The 15,604-nt window shown below is 62.3% G+C and overlaps 1 protein-coding gene across 2 annotated transcripts; it reads right to left on the bottom strand.

Annotated features, from left to right (window-relative positions):
- Positions 1 to 1,829: 1,829 nt before the first annotated feature.
- On the bottom strand, positions 1,830 to 15,175 carry LOC102423985 (basic proline-rich protein-like). 2 transcript variants are annotated; one of them, XM_023749183.1, is made up of 10 exons: positions 14,976 to 15,175; positions 13,695 to 13,820; positions 9,349 to 9,463; positions 7,673 to 7,749; positions 6,384 to 6,509; positions 5,838 to 5,876; positions 5,380 to 5,405; positions 3,736 to 4,102; positions 3,055 to 3,098; positions 1,830 to 2,196 (listed from the first exon to the last, which is right to left on the bottom strand). In XM_023749183.1, the coding sequence occupies exons 2-9, from the start codon at positions 13,792 to 13,794 to the stop codon at positions 3,091 to 3,093; spliced, it is 858 nt and encodes a 285-aa protein (XP_023604951.1). In that variant the 5' UTR covers positions 13,795 to 13,820; positions 14,976 to 15,175; the 3' UTR covers positions 1,830 to 2,196; positions 3,055 to 3,090. The 2 variants fall into 2 exon arrangements, with proteins under 2 accessions (XP_023604951.1, XP_023604950.1); XM_023749182.1 differs by lacking the exons at positions 7,673 to 7,749; positions 9,349 to 9,463; positions 13,695 to 13,820; positions 14,976 to 15,175 and having other exon boundaries at positions 6,384 to 7,419.
- Positions 15,176 to 15,604: the final 429 nt, after the last annotated feature.

Raw genomic sequence — 15,604 nt, 5'->3', positions numbered from 1 at the left:
GGGGGCGGGGAGACCAGGCAGAGTGGGCCCAGGCCACCCGGTCCCACGGCGCCTGGAGTGTCCGGTGGGCAGTGCCACCCTGTCCTCCGCCGGCTCATCACACAGCTGGGGGGACCCCCCTCCTGGCTCTCGCTTCACAGAGTGGGCCTGCTGCTCAGGGCTCCCCGCAAACGGCCCCCCACCCTGCCCTGGGCCCCTCCATCCTCCGGGCCTCGGGATCCCGCAACAAGACGCCACGCAATGTGTGTGCTCCTTTATGTCAAGGAAAGGAGCCCAGACGTGTCCCCGAAGGGGGGGGGGGGACAACAAGGACATGGATACAAAGTCTGGAAAATGAGGCCGTCAGCTCGGAGGGCGCAGCCACCCAAGTTTAAGGCTTGGTGTGTACCCACCCTTGCAGCTGCTCACACACACACACACACACACACACACACACGCACACACGCACACACATGCATATGCACACACATGGCATTGGACGCAGGACCTGAGGCCAAAGGCTGCCCAAAATATTGCCACTGCATTTATTTAAAAAGTGTTGAGCCCAGCCCTGGGCAGTGTGGCTCAGTGGATAAAGCATTGGCCTGTGGACTGAAGGGTCCCGGGTTCAATTCTGGTCAAGGGCACATGCCCGGTTTGTGGGCTCGATCCCCAGTAGGGGGTGTGCAGGAGGCAGCCGATCAGTGATTCTCTCTCATCATGGATGTTTCTATCTCTCTCTCCCTCTCCCCTCCTCTCTGAAATCAATTAAAAAACAAAACAAAACAACGTCACTGAGCCCTGGCCCGTGTGGCTCCGTGGGTAGAGCGCCAGCCTGCACTCCAAAGGGTCTCGGGTTTGGTTCCTGCTCAAGGCTCGTGCCTTGTTGCAGGTTCAATCTCTGGTCCCAGTTGGGACACATGCAAGTGGCAGCCCATCCATGTTTCTCCCTCCTTCCCTCCCTCTCCCTCTCATTCTCACCAAAAATCTATCCTCAGGTGAAGATTAATCAAAAAAGGAAAAAGAAAGGCCTCCTCCAGCTGAAGAAATGACAGCTCAGAGTGGCCACTGGGTGCCTGTCCTCCACTTGCTCATACATGTCACCCAGTTCATGCCACGCCCGGCTCCTGGCCAAGGGGGCATCCCAGGACTCAGAGACCGAGGAGCCGGGGAGGGGGCTGGGGGCAGAGAGACAACCCTCCAGCCCGCGGGGTGCAGCGCCTGGGAAGAGCCTGGGGGCCCACCAGCACCCTCAGCGGGTCCCGCCCACCAGCTCAGGGCCCCTGGGACCCAGGCAGTGACGCTCCTGCCTGCCCTGACCCCCCATCTCCCAGGGGAAGCTTTACAGGGACTCTCCTCAGAGCAGGAGGCGCTCGGCCCACCTGGGGTTCCCGGAGGCGCCAAAGGGATGGACCCCGGAGAGAAACTGGGTGCTGTGACCTCAGACACCCGCCAAGGTCACGGCAGGGCCAGGCCTCCCCTCGTGTGGGCCCCGCCCGAAAGCCGACACAAGAGATTTTTCATTTTAAAAATATATTTTATTGAGTTTTTACAGAGAGGAAGGGAAAGGGATAGAAAGTTAGAAACATCGATGAGAGAGAAACATCGATCAGCTGCCTCCTGCACACCCCCCACTGGGGATGTGCCCGCAACCAAGATACATGCCCTTGACCGGAATCGAACCTGGGACCTTTCAGTCCGCAGGCCGACGCTCTATTCACTGAGCTGAACCAGTGAGGGCCGGAGGTAAGAGATTTTTAAATATATATATATATTTTATTGATTTCAGAGAGGAAGGGAGAGGGAGAGAGAGACATCAATGATCAGAGAGAATCATTGATCAGCGGCTCCTGCACCACCCCCACTGGGGATGGAGCCCGCAACCCGGGCATGTGCCCTCGGCCAGAATCTAACCAGGGACCTTCCAGTCCGCAGGCTGATCCTCTGTCCACTGAGGGACACAGGCCAGGGCCGACCTGACCAATAGGTCTGGGATAGTCCGTGGTGTGGAGGCCGCCAGGAGCGGGAATGGCTCGCTCCCTCCCCAGCGGGTCCTTCCGGCCGAGCAGCATCGCACTACCACGCGGGGCCGCGGGATCCGGGGCTTCCGTGGTCTCACATCTCGAAGCCATTTTCTTCCAGCCCGACTGACGTCATAAGCTTCTTCCAGTCCCGCCCCGGGACCTCATGTCCGAGTTCACAATCAGCCTCTTGTGGCTGAAAAGAGGAAACCAGAGGAAGACGGACTCACATTCCGGAAGGTGCGTGTGGCCAGGACCCGGCGTGGCTCCTGACCTGCCTGCAGCTCATTCGTCCTGGAGCCCATGACCCTGGAGAAGGGACCCAGGACCCGGGGAGGCGGCAGCCCTGGGGCCCGGGGATGGGTTTGCGGAGGTTGGCCCTGCGCTTGCTCTCCGGCTCCCAGAGGCGGTGGGGCCGCAGGACAGACGAGGCTGCGGCCAGGGAGCCTGGCTGGGATGGAGGCCTGGGCGAGTTCTGCAGCCTCGTGGCCTCGGGCTGCCGGAACTTTGACCTGTGACGTGGGGAGACCTCCCAGAGCTGCCCGAGAGGATGGGGTTCCAGAAAGCACCTGGCGGCCTGGAAGGTGTGGCTCAGTGGTTCAGCATCGATCTAGGCACCAGGAGGTGAGGTCCTATTCCTTGTAGAGGCACACGGCTGGGTTTCAGACTCGATCCCCAGTGTGGGGCGTGCAGGAGGGAGCCGATCCATGATTTTCTCTCATCATTGATGTCTCCCTCTCTCTTCCTCTCTGAAACCAATAAAATATATGTTTAAAAAGAAGTCCTTACTCTCACACCAGTCACAGCAGCCCACAGCCAGGAGGGCCCTGCTGGCCGAGGTGGCAGAGCATCCCTACCAGCCACGCGTGGTTTCCTCAGAAAGGCGCGAGCGTGCTCACACCAAGCACCGCGACCTTCCTTTAGGACCAAAACTTATCCGGGAAGAAGGCCCGTTTCCCCAAGGTCATCGGAGACGGTGAGCGAGTGCTGAGGCCACAGAAAGTCCCGCCTTCAGCCCGGACATCACCGCGGAGCAAGAACCCGGACGACTCACCGTCAGGGCGGGACGTGTCCGTCACAAAATCCTCATTTATGTTCCTGAGGAGAGAAGAGAGCGTTGTCCCAGGACAGCCCTGGCGGCCTCGTGGGGGCGCGGCGGTGGCTCCCAGGGTGGCACCCGGCAGGCACACTCGCTGAGTCTCAGTGCCCCTCGGGGTCACTGTCCCCGTGGACAGGAGGTGGGGGGGGGACTGCAATGGGTTGAGTCCTGTCCCCAAAGACATTGGGGTCCTGACCCGGAGAGGTGGACGTGGCCGGATGTGGAGAGAGGAGGCCGCAGGTGGAAGGAGTGAACGGGAGGCCCTGGTCCAGCAGGACGGGTCCCCCCTCATGGACAGACACGCTGGCAGGGAGGACGCAGCGTGAACTGGAGGGCGGAGCCGGGGACTTCCACACGCCCAGGAAGCCCACAGATCGCCCGACACCACGAGCAGCAGGAGGCCAAGGCCCCTCACAGCCCCAGGGGGGACCGGCCCACGGACGCCGTGACCTCAGCCATGGCCTCCAGGGCCGGGAGACAGTGAACGTCTGTGGTCCCAGCGGCTGGTCCGTGGCCTGGGCTGGGGCGGCCCGGGAGGCGCAGACAAGCACTGACAAGAGCCCTAACGGAGCGCACTCAGCAGGTGCTCAGCAAGCGAGCCTCACTGTCCCCCTCCCCGCCCCCCCGGCCCCTCACCTGCTGGACAACGGAGGCCGGCGTCCGTCTTGTCCTGGGCCCGGGCCCCCGGGGCAGCGGCAGCAGGAGTCGGGGGCGCAGGCTCTGGGGCTACCCAGCCGCCTCCTGTCACCTCCACCTGCAGCTCCACTCCTGCCCCGGGATCAGGGTCGGGGTCAGGGTCGGGGTCGGTATCAGGGTCAGGGTCAGTATCAGGGTCAGGGTCAGGGTCGGGGTCAGAGTTGGGGTCGGAGTCGGGGTCGGCTGAGGGTCCCGGGCGGGTCAGGGCACTGGGCATCGGGGTGTCAGCCTCCTCTGGCAACAGTGGCGTTATCTCCACGCCCAGGGCCAGGGGGCCCCTCTCAGGGTCGGTGGGTCGCAGTATCGCCTAAAGGACAAAGCCATTCCTGTGGTGACAGAAGCCATAGTACAGCCCCTCCCTCCCAATCCACAAGCCACGCCGGGGTGGGGGTGAGGGGGGGACAGGCCGCGATGCTGGAGGCTCAGCCTGGGCTGTGCGTTGAGAGAAAAACACTTCATGGGCTCAGGTTCCAGCTCTGGCCTGGCTCAGTGGTTGAGCGTCAACTTATGAACCAGGAGGTCAGGTTGGATTCCGGGTCAGGGCACAGGCCCGGATTGCGGGCTCCATCCCCAGTGGGGGACGGGCAGGAGGCAGCCGGTCCATGATTCTCTGTCATCACTGATGCTTCCACCTTTTTTAAAATTTTTAAGCCTCACCCGAGGATATGTTTCCATTGATTTTCAGAGAGAGTGGAAGAGAGAGGGAGACAGAGAGAAACACTGATGTGAGAGAAACACATGGATTAGTTGCCTCCTGCACGAACCTGATCAGGGCCCGGCCGGTGGGAGCCTGCAACCCAGGTACCTGCCCTTGACCAGAATCGAACCCAGGACCCTTCAGACTGCAGGCCGACGCTCTATCCCCTGAGCAACACCGGCCAGGGCATCATCGATGCTTCTCTCTCTCTCTCTCTCTCTCTCTCTTTCTCTCTCTCTCCCCCTCCTCCTCCTCCTCCTCCTCCACCTCCTCCTCCTCCTCCTCCTCTCTCTGAAATCAATAGGAACATTATTTCTTAAAAGACAGGGCTGAATGGTGACCCAGAAAGACATGTCCCCGTCCTACCCCCCCTGTGAAGGGGCCTCATCTGGAAATGGGGTCTTTGCGGCAGAGGCCCCACAGGGTGAGAGCGCGCCCCAAACCCAGTGACGGCCGAGTGTCCCTGTGAGGACTGCTCAGAGCGACGCCTGGAGGAGGCCAGGTGAGTGCGGGGGCCGAGGAGCGCCCCGGATGGCAGCACCCCCAGGGGAGGCGGGCAGGGGCGGAGGACCCCCCCAGAGCCTCCCAGGGAGCCCACCCCCCGGCCCCTGCGTTGTGGGCTTCTGGGCCCCGGGTCGGGGACAGTAAGTTGCGGTGTTTAAGCCCCGGGAAACCCGTACAAAGCCCTTGGCCCCTGCGCCTCCGATCCCACCCGGGCCCGACCAGGGGAGTGAAAGTCTCTTTCCAGCTGACATTCGGGGCTCAGGGTAAAGGGGTGCAGACGCCGCCCCGGAAGCTGAGCTGTGCATGCAGACGGGGCCCGGCGGCCTCCCCGACCCTGCTGTCGCCCCTGCCCTCCACCGGGAACAGCCCAGGGAGACACTTACATGGCTGCCTGGCTCCCCCGACGTCGCTGAAAATCAGACAGAAGAAAAGCAAGTGAAGACACGGTCATCGCGCTTGATGCCGTCGGTCACTGACGGGCCACCTGTCCGGGCCTGACCCCACCAGAGGGCAGTGCAGCTGGACTCCCATCACTAGTGACAGGATCGCATCCTGGGGCCACCACGCGGCACAGGCCTGCTCGTGGCGATGCCGGTGCGAGCAAACCGCCCGCACAGCCAGTCGGGCAGACATGTGGCAGATAAAGGCACGCACCCCCCGGATACTGGGGAACAGTGAACAACCACAGTGAAGGCCTGGGGGGGGGGGCTGGGAGGAGGGCACGGGGAGAAGTGGGAGAGATCCGAAATACGACCCACAGGGCACGGGGCTGCCACTGACATGAACCGCACTCGGACTTCTGAGGCCAAGGCCTGGGATCCACAGCAGGGAAAGCACTTACCGGTCCTGAAACGGCACAGCCACTGGGGAAGCAGCACCCCTGTGGGCACACGGAGGGACGTGAGTGTCCTCGGTGCACTCCCCTGCCCCCCGACCCCGGGTGGAGCAGCCCCGGGCTCTCCCTGCTTCCCCACCATGGCCGCCCCCATGTGCGCCGTCTGCAGCCCTGCACCTGGTCAGCGGCACAAAGCACACGGCACAGGGGCCCCGAGTGAGAAAGTGAGCCCGGCCTGGCCGTGTGCCTCAGTGGCTGAGCATCCACCTACGAACCAGGAGGTCACGGTGCGATTCCCGGTCAGGGCACAGGCCCGGGTTGTGGGCTCCATCCCCAGTGTGGGGCGTGCAGGAGGCAGCCGATCCATGATTCTCCCTCATCATGGATGTCTCCCTCTCCCTCTCCCTTCCTCTCTGACATCAATAAAAATATATTAAAAATGAATAAGAAAGTGAGCGCAGCTGTGTTTTAAATGGAAAACGCTGGTCAAGAGCCTGCCGGGACCCCGGCCGCGCTGCTGCTCTCCCGTCCGGAGCGCTCTCCTCCGCTTACCTCTTCTTCTCCGCCAGGCGATGGCGATGGGGATGGCGATGCCGATGGCTAAGGGGATGCCGATGGCAACAAAGACCACCACAGACACAACCAAGGCGCTGACAGCCAGGGAACCGGCTGGGGGTCCTGGGGGCACAGAGCGCGGTAGCGGGGAAGCACGTCCCTCGTGGAAGGACTCGCTGCCCGCAGGGTCCGCCCTCCCAGAAGAGGGCGAAGGTCCGGTGCCCCGGGGGGGGGGCTCTGGGGCGAGCGTCACGGACTCCCGGCCCGGAAGGCAGGCCCCCCCGCCGAAGGTGGGGACGAGGGAGAGGACCCCATGGTGACTGCAGGAAGGCCCGGCCAGGTGGCCAGAGGGACAGGGCAGGGCCACCCAGGAGCCAGCTGCTGAGGCCACTCGGGGGCTGGTCTCCCCCGGGTGACATGACAGCACCCAGCGGAGCCACCACAGGGACCCGGGCGAGGGCGGGCCCATCAGAGCTGTGGCCCCGGCGCCGGGCCAGCCCAGGAGGTGGAGGGACAGCAGTGACCCTGCCACGGGGCCTGCTCCTCCAACAGCTTCCTGAAGTGTATTTATTTCTCATGAATCCTCGCCCGACGACATTTTCCCATTGATTTTTTTAGAGAGAGTGGAGGGGAGGGAGGAGAGGGAGAGACAGAGAGAGAAACGTGGATGTGAAAGTGTGAGGGACACATCCATGGGCTGCCGCACCCCCCGACCGGGTTGGGGATGGAGCCTGCAACCCAGGGACGTGTCCTTGACTGGGAATCGACCCACCAGCCTTTGGTCCACGGGCTGAGGCTCTAACCACTGACCCAACCAGGCCAGGGCTCTGACCACTGTGTTTAATCACAGATTAGGTCCTAACTATGTTCTTTTTGTGGGGGGTGGGCATTAAATGTGCTTTAAGCCCTCCCCCCCGCTCCCCCCGACCGCCTGGCTCAGTGGCTGAGCGTCGACCTATGAACCAGGAGGTCAGGGTTCGATTCCCTCTCAGGGCACAGGCCCGGGTTGCGGGCTCGATCCCCAGTCGGGGGTGTGCAGGAGGCAGCCGGTCCATGATTCTCTCATCATGGATGTTTCCCTCTCTCCCTCTCCCTCCCTCTCTGACATCAATAGAAATATATTAGAAAAGAAATAGTGTTTTCTTGGCACCCGGCCACGCACACCCACCCCTTTCTGCCTGCAGCCTCTTTTCTACGGGGCAGAGCTGAGCACGGACCCCAGCCCAGAGCCGGTCGGCGCCCTCTGTGCACAGGCTGGCTGCCGTGGAGGAGGCGGGGCCGCTTACCTGGCTCTGGCCGGGCTGCTGGGGCGCACTCGGTGTCCCTCGTGGCGTTGCAGGTGTGGAGGGTGGCGCCGGGACAGCTGAGAGGAAGGAGTGAAGGACCCCGAGCATCACTTCCCGGCCAGGCCGGCCCCGCCCCGGAGGGCCCCGGGCTCCGGCAGCCTGTGCCGGGTTTTCCCAGACCATCGGCCACGCGGCTCCGGGACCGCTGAGAGCACAGCGAGGGAGTTCGGGGCCCTGGGGTGCGGCTCTGAGGACTGCACCTGCTGGAGCCACAGCCGCACCGAGAGGGAGCAGCCCCGAGAGGAAGCCCATGGAGATGGGCAGGCAAAGGAGTCGAGAGAAGCAGAGCCCTGATCCAACCGGACCTGCAGGCGTCCCCTACTTTGGACTTGTCAGGTCCCAGGGCCACAGTTCACATGGTCTGAGTTGCACTGAAGGGCCCACAACGCGCCTCACAGAATGCGCTGCTCTGCCCGCCGGGGGCTCAGGGGATGAGCATCAGCCTAGGAACCAGGAGGTCACGGTGCGATTCCCGGTCAGGGCACAGGCCCGGGTTGTGGGCTCCATCCCTGGTGGGGGGCGTGCAGGAGGCGGCCGATCCACGATTCTCTCTCATCATTGACGTTCCTCTCTCTCCCTTTCCCTTCCTCTCTGACATCAATAAAAATCCATTTCTTGCCGAAACCGGTTTGGCTCAGTGGATAGAGCGTCGGCCTGCGGACTGAAGGGTCCCAGGTTCGATTCCGGTCAAGGGCATGTACCTTGGTTGCGGGCACATCCCCAATAGGGGGTGTGCAGGAGGCAGCTGATCAATGTTTCTCTGTCATCGATGTTTCTAACTCTCTATCTCTCTCTTCCTCTCTGTAAAAAATCAATAAAATATATTTTAAAAATAAAAATAAAAAATAAAAAAATTTAAAAATTAAAATCCATTTCTTTTAAAAAGGGAGCTATTTTGCCAGGGGTTTCACCGCTGTCATGTCTCTCAGAAGGTCCCCCCATCGAGCCCACCCGGGACCTCAGGATGAACCTTCTTAGGAAATCTGTGCGTGTGATGGTGCTAAAGGGAGGCCATCTCGGAGGAGCCGGGCCTCCCGTGACCAGCGTCCTCCTAAGGGGAGTCTGTTCGCAGGGAGCAGCACAGAGACGCAGACAGGAGGCGGCGCGATGGTGGACAGAGCAGAGGCCGCAGCAGCAGGTCTAGGAGGAGCGCCAGGGGCGCCGCCACCCAGAGCCCAGGAGGCAGGAGGGTCCTCCCAGAGCCCGCGCGGGGCTGGCCTTGCAGCTGGGACAGGGCGCGGGGCTCACGGCTCTTCCTCTGCCCAGAGCCGCCTCCTCTGGAACTGTCTATGGCTCCCACCTGCCCTCCCTCCTCAGGCCTCTGCCGTCTCCCACAGCCCTGCCCTCCACCCCTCAGGGACCCGGGCAGGTTCTGTGCTTTGGTGGGATGAGCGGGTGGTGGCTCTGGGTGGACGGAGTCCTGGCCCCAGGGGGCCCCCGGTGGGAACAGCCAGGACACTGGTTGGATTTCATCTGCAGGCGCCTCCACGTGGCAAGTGCTACCAGGTTACAGATGGGAGAACCGAGGGGCAGCGGCAGAACCCGAGGCAGACACGCCACTGGGGGTGGGGTGGGGGGGCCCAGGCTGAGCGGCTGCCTGCGCCCCGAGGCCGTACCTGGTGCAGCGGTGGCAGCCCTCCAGGCAGTCCTCAGAGTCACAGTAGAACTCCCCGGTCTTGCACTGGCACTTCCGGTCCTGTTTCGGGGTGCAGTCACTCACCATCTCCTGGTCTGCGGGGGGAGGGGAGGCGGGTCAGGCACCAGGGCTGGGACTCTGCCAGTGGACATGGGAGGCTCCCGGTGGTGCCACCGCACACTGGCCGGGCTCTGACACACGGGGGGAGCGGGTCCCGGTCCAGACGGAGGCGGGCGGGCGGTGGGGAGTGGGGTAGGCCCGTGGGAACGTCACCCACTACACCCAGTGTTTCCTCCGAGGCTGGCACTGACCCCCCGTCTCCCGTCGGGCCAGGATCCCCACTGCCCTGCCCCCCACGTGCGGCACCGGCTCTGGCGGACGTAAGACGGTCCGCCTCTTCACTCTCAGAGACCCTTTCTTTTTCTTTAATTATATTTTTACTAGAGGCCCGGTGCACAAAAATTTGTGCACTCGGGGGGAAGGGGGGGTCCCTCAGCCCGGCCTGTGCCCTCTCGCAGTCTAGGACCCCTCGGGAGATAACGACCTGCTGGCTTAGGCCTGCTCCTGGGTGGCAGAGGGCAGGCCCAATCCCTAGGTGCAGCCCCTGGTCGGGCTCAGAGCAGGGCTGATTGGGGAGTTGGGGCGCCACCCCCTGTCATGCACAGAGCAGGGCGGATTGAGAGGTTGTGATGCCACCCTCAGTCACGCTCAGGGTAGGGCTGATTGGGGGGTTGGGGCACCACCCCCTATCACACTCAAGGCAGGGTCAATGGGGAGGTTGCGGAGCCACCCCCTGTGATGCACAGAGCAGGGCCAATCAGGGGGTTGGGGCGCTGCCCCCTGTCATGCACAGAGTAGGGCTGATAGGGGAGTTAGGGCACCGCCCCCTGTCACACACACAGCAGGGCGGATCAGGGGGTTGGGGCGCCGCCCTCTATCACCCACAGAGCAGGGCCGATCAGGGGGTTGGGGCACCGCCACTGTCACACTCAGGGCAGGGCCGATGGGGAGGTTATGGCTCTACCCTGTCACACACAGAGCAGAGCCCGTGGGGGGTCGGGGGGGGGGGTTGGGGCGCCACCCCCTGTCACACACAGAGCAGGGCCGATCAGGGGGTTGGGATGCCACACCCTGTCACACACAGAGCCGCGGGGCGATCAGGGGGTTTGGGCGCTGCACCCTGTCATGCTGATCTGGTGCCAGGAGGCCTCGTGGCTCCGCTGATCCCGGTGCTGGGAGGCATATTACCCTTTTACTATATAGGATAGAGGCCTGGGGGCCGGCTGGTTTGCCCTGAAGGGTGTCCTGGATCAGGGTGGGGGTCCCCACTGGGGTGCCTGGCCAGCCTGGATGAGGAGATAATGGCTGTTTGCAGCTGGTCACACACCCTTCAGGGTGGGGGTCCCCACTGGGGTGCCTGGCCAGTCTGGGTGAGGGGCTGAGGGCTGCTTTCAGGCTGGCGGTTTTGACTGAAGCTCCCAACCGCTCCTTTTTTTCTTTTTTTTTTTTCTTCTGGGCCAGCTTTAGCTCTGGCTCTAGCTCTGAGGCTTCCGCTGCTGGTTTGTTTGCCGTTCTATAATCGAAACAATGTATAACTTCAGCTCTGAGATCCCAGCCGGCTATATTTGTTAGAATGTTTCAAACTGCCAGCTCAGAGGCCGGCAAGTCAGGCGGGGAACGTTGGAGTCTGCAGTCACTGGAGCAAGCAAGCCTCACGTTCGCTTCCAGCTGCCTGGCTGCCGGCCGCCATCTTGGCTGACAGTTAATTTGCATAAGGATATGCTGATTAGCCAATGGGAAGGGTAGCGGTCGTACGCCAATTACCATTTTTCTCTTTTATTAGTGTAGATTGATTTTTTAAAAATCTTTAAGTTTAGACCTTTGGAAGCTGCTTTTTTTAAAAATTTTTTTAAAATATATATATATTCTTATTGATTTCAGAGAGGAAGGGAGAGGGAGAGAGAGAAACATCAATGATGACAGAGAATCATTGATCGGCTGCCTCCTGCACACCCTCTACTGGGGATTCGAAACCTGGGCATCTGCCCTGACCGGGAATGGAACCCTGACCTCCTGGTTCGGGGGTTGATGCTCAACCACTGAGCAAAGCCGGCCAGGCCCCACTGATGTTTTTAGAGAGAGTGGAGGGAAGGGGAGAGACAGAGAGAGAAACATCGACATGTGAGAGAGACGGACAGTGATAAGAGCCTCCCTCCCACAACCCAACTGTGGCCAGGGCCTGAGCCCGCCATGAGGGGTGTGCAGCCTGCACCCCTCAGGGCCCGGCTGACCCGCACCCACTGAGCCAAACGGACCAGGGTGTTCTCACTGATCTTCCGAGAGAAGGGAGAGGGAGAGGGGGAGGGAGAGAGAAAATTGATGATTGAGACACTGACCGGCTGCCTCCTCCCGCTCTCGACTGGGGATTGTACCAGCGACCTAGACACGTGCCCTGATCCTGCTCCACAGGACGACGCCCAAGCACAGAGCCCCGCACACCAAGGACCTCAGGGCTCCTTGTAGGCACGTCCACCCCTGAGGCCTGGTCCTCTATGCCATGCCTGCGCCTCTTTCCACTGCAGCTTATTTTATTATTATCACTAGAGGCCTGGTACACAAAAATTTGTGCACTTGGGGGGGTCCCTCAGCCCGGCCTGTGCCCTCTTGCAGTCTGGGACCCCTCGGGGGATGGCCGCCTGCTGGCTTATGCCCACTCCCCAGGGGATTGGGCCTAAGCTGGCAGTCAGACATCCCTCTGGCAGCCCGGCAGCCCTCGGGGGATGTCCACTTGCCAGCGGGGAGCAGGCCTAAGCTGCAGTCAGACATCCTTAGCGCTGCTGAGGAGGCTCCAGCCATCATCACTGCTGTACTGGCAGCCGTCAGCCTGGCTTGTGGCTGAGCAGAGCTCAATCTGTGTGAGTGCACTGACCACCAGGGGGCAGCTCCTGCATTGAGCATCTGCCCCCTGGTGGTCAGTGTGTGTCATAGTGACCAGTCATTCCCAGTTGCTCTGTTGTTAGGGTCAATCTGCATATTACCCTTTTATTATATGCCTGGTTCATGGGTGGGGGCTGGGTGGTTTGCCCTGAAGGTTGTCCCGGATCAGGGTGGGGGTCCTGCTGGGGTGCCTGGCCAGCCTGGGTGAGGGGCTGAGGGCCGTTTTCAGACTGGCCACATCCCCTTCAGGGTGGGGGTCCCTCCTGGAGTGCCTGGCCAGCCTGGGTGAGGGGCTGATGGCTATTTGCAGGCTGACCACAGCCCCTTCAAGGTGGGGGCCCCTACTGGGTGCCTGGCCAGCCTGGGTGAGGGGTTGAGGGCTGTTTGCAGGCTCGTCAAGCCCTCCAGCAGGGACCCTCATCTCTTGATGATGTGGCCAGCCTGGGTGAGGGGCTGATGGCTGTTTTCAGGCTGGCCACAGCCCCTTCAGGGTGGGGGTCCCCTCTGGGGTGCCTGGCCAGCCTGGGTGAGGGGCTGAGGGCCTTTTTCAGGCTGGCCACACCCCCTTATAGGTGGGTGGTCCTGCTGGGGTGCCTGGCCAGTCTGGGTGAGTGGCTGATGGCTATTTGCAGGCTGCCAAGCCCCCAGCAGGGACCCTCACCCCATGAGGGTTTGGCCAGCCTGGGTGAGGGCTTATAGCTGTTTGCAGGCTGGCCACAGCCCCTTCAGGGTGGGGGTCCCCCTGGGGTGCTTGGCCAGCCTGGGTGAGGGGCTGATGGCTGTTTGCAGGCTGGCCACGGCCCGCCGTGACCCAAGCTCCCAGTGGAGGCTGACTAGAAGCAGGTATCTGGAATTTATTTATCTTCTATAGTTGAAACTTTGCTGCCTTTAGCGGAGGCCACAGTGGGCCAGGGCAGGCGGGATACTTGGCTTCTTCCATTGCCTTTTCAACCAAGCTTCCTGTTTGCTCCAGCTCTGTGGCTGCTGGCCACCATCTTGGTTGGGTTAATTTGCATATAGTCACTCTGATTGGCTGGTGGGCGTGGCTTGGGGCATAGCCAAGGTATGGTCAATTTGCATGTTTCTATTTCATTAGATTAGATTAGATTACTATTATTGCTATGATTTTAGCTCACTTACACCTTCCTAGCGCTGAGGGCCAGGCCCCTGTGTGTCCTGGGAGCGAGGCTGTGCGTTGCGGCGCCCTCACACTCTCCATCGCGGCTTCGCTTCCCGCGCTCGGCGAGCACGTGGGCCCCGTGATGGCGTCCGCGGCCCAGCGCCTGGGCCCCGTCATCACTGCCTTTGGGGCGACTCCCCCAGGCAGGTCCCGGGGAGGCTGCTTTACACAACACAGACCCCACCCCCCGCCCGACGGCGCCCACTTACCTTCCCGGCACTGGGTGCACGGCGAGCAGGACTGTGCCCTGTTGGGGTGGGCCAGGAAGGCGCCAGGGGGGCACGGACAGCACGTTACGGCCTGGCCCATGGTGCAGTCCGCGCTGACGTAGTGGCCTGGGCAGGGGGGGCACAGAGGTGAGGTGGGGCCCGGCACCCACCCGTCCTGGTCCCCGAGGCCAGGCCCCTGCACAGCACCAACCCTCCCCTCTGTCTCCTTGGAATGTTCTGGACTGAGCCTCGGCTCCATGTGTCCCAGGAACTGGGGACCTTCCTCCCCCTCGGCCTTTACGGATCCCCCGCAGCTCGGCTCAGAGGGGGTGGGTGTGCACACTGGAGCCCGCCGACCCCGCCTCTACCCGGAGCCGACACACAGGGCCGCTCAGCAGCTCCCGGGCCACTCGCCAGGGCAGCCGGGAAAGCGAGCAAGAAGCCTGGCCACGCCCGCAGGAGCCCGCCTGGCCCCGCGCCCCCGCGAAGGTGAAGGCTGTCCTGGGGCGGAGCCACACGTTCCTGCAGGCGCCCAGCCCCTCAGGCTGCGTGGGGGCAGCTGTGTCTCCGTCATTCCTGCGGGAGCGCGCACAGATGTGCGGAGGCGGGACGGTGCCGGGTGTGCATGGCGTGTGTGCCGGGGGAGGGCAGGTGCGTGGTCCGGGGCTGGGGCTGGGGGTTCAGTCCCTGAGCTGGAGCCCCAGGAAGCTCCTGGCTGACAGGAGGCGTGTGGGGTGGGGGTGGGGTGAGTGGGGGTGGAGGGTGATGGGAGCAGGTGTGTGGTCGGCCCCTACAGAGGGGACCCCTGAAGGCAGGTTCACTGATGTGTGCGCCCCTGTCTGTGAGCAGGGGGGGGGTGCAGGCGTGGGGGCTGCAGGGTGACCAGGCTCCACAGGGGCCAGGGTTCTGGCGGGGACTGGCCAGGAGGGGGCGGTTGGAGGGCGGGCAGAGCAGGCCCTGGAAGCTGGGGCTCCTGGCTGCTCTGGGGGCTGGTTCAGAGCCTCCACCTGAGAGTGAACGAGCCTGGGTGTCCCCATCACCGCCCTGAGGGGACGGGCTCCTGACAGGGGGTTCCTGGGGAGCAGCGAGCCTGGGCACGTCCCCCACTTCTGTCTGAGTAAGCACAGAGTCCCTCTGTCTGGAGAGATCCCAGGAGGGGGAGGAGGGGGGGTGAGCGGGTGCCAGGGTACCTGCTGGAGAGGCCCGCCCACCAGGCTCCCCCACCCCCCCCCCTCCCAGGGCCGAAGGAGAAGGCTCGGGAAGATGGGGAAGCTCACTCACCAGCCTCACAGGGGTCGCTGGAGGGGCTCCGGGCTGCATTCTGGTTGGGGTCACCCAGTTCCGAGCCGGCTGCCAGGGCCGCCTGCAATCAGCCAGGGAGACGGGCTGAGCCAGAGAGGCCTCCGGCCCGGCCAGCATCGCTCAGTGGCTGAGCGTCCGGCTATGAACCTGGAGGTCACGGCTCGATTCCTGGTCACAGCACAGGCCCGGGTTGTGGGTTCCAACCCCAGTGGGGGTGTGGGGGTGCAGGAGGCAGCCGATCCGTGATTCTCTCTCTCCCTTTCCCTTCCTCTCTGAAATCAATAAATATATATATTTAAAAATATATATACATATATTTATTTTTTTATTGATGGGTTGATTGATTTCATAGAGGAAGGGAGAGGGAGAAGGAGAGAGAGAGAGAGAGAAACATCCATGATGAGAGAGACTCATGGATCGGCTGCCTCCTGCACGCCCCACACTGGGGATGGAGCCCGCAACCTGGGCCTGTGCCCTTGACCGGAATCAAACCCGGGATCCTTCAGTCCAAAGGATGACGCTCTACCCCACTGAGCCACACGAGCCAGGGCGATACTCGTAAATAAAAATTTTAAATATCAAGAAAATTCATTTTGTGAACAGCACAG

The sequence above is a fragment of the Myotis lucifugus genome, unplaced genomic scaffold, assembly GCF_000147115.1.
Source record: "Myotis lucifugus unplaced genomic scaffold, Myoluc2.0 scaffold_3437, whole genome shotgun sequence".
Taxonomy (NCBI): Eukaryota; Metazoa; Chordata; class Mammalia; order Chiroptera; family Vespertilionidae; genus Myotis; species Myotis lucifugus.
This window is presented reverse-complemented; position numbering and strand designations above follow the sequence as displayed.

Excerpts from the sequence above, each read along its gene's own strand:
- LOC102423985 (XM_023749182.1), bottom strand. The coding sequence starts at position 6,855 with ATGGGCCCGCCCTCGCCCGGGTCCCTGTGGTGGCTCCGCTGGGTGCTG. Across the intron at positions 5,877-6,383 it reads CGCCTGGCGGAGAAGAAGAG|GGGTGCTGCTTCCCCAGTGG; the intron begins GTAAGCGGAGGA and ends GTGTGCCCACAG. Across the intron at positions 4,103-5,379 it reads CGGGGGAGCCAGGCAGCCAT|GCGATACTGCGACCCACCGA; the intron begins GTAAGTGTCTCC and ends TTTGTCCTTTAG.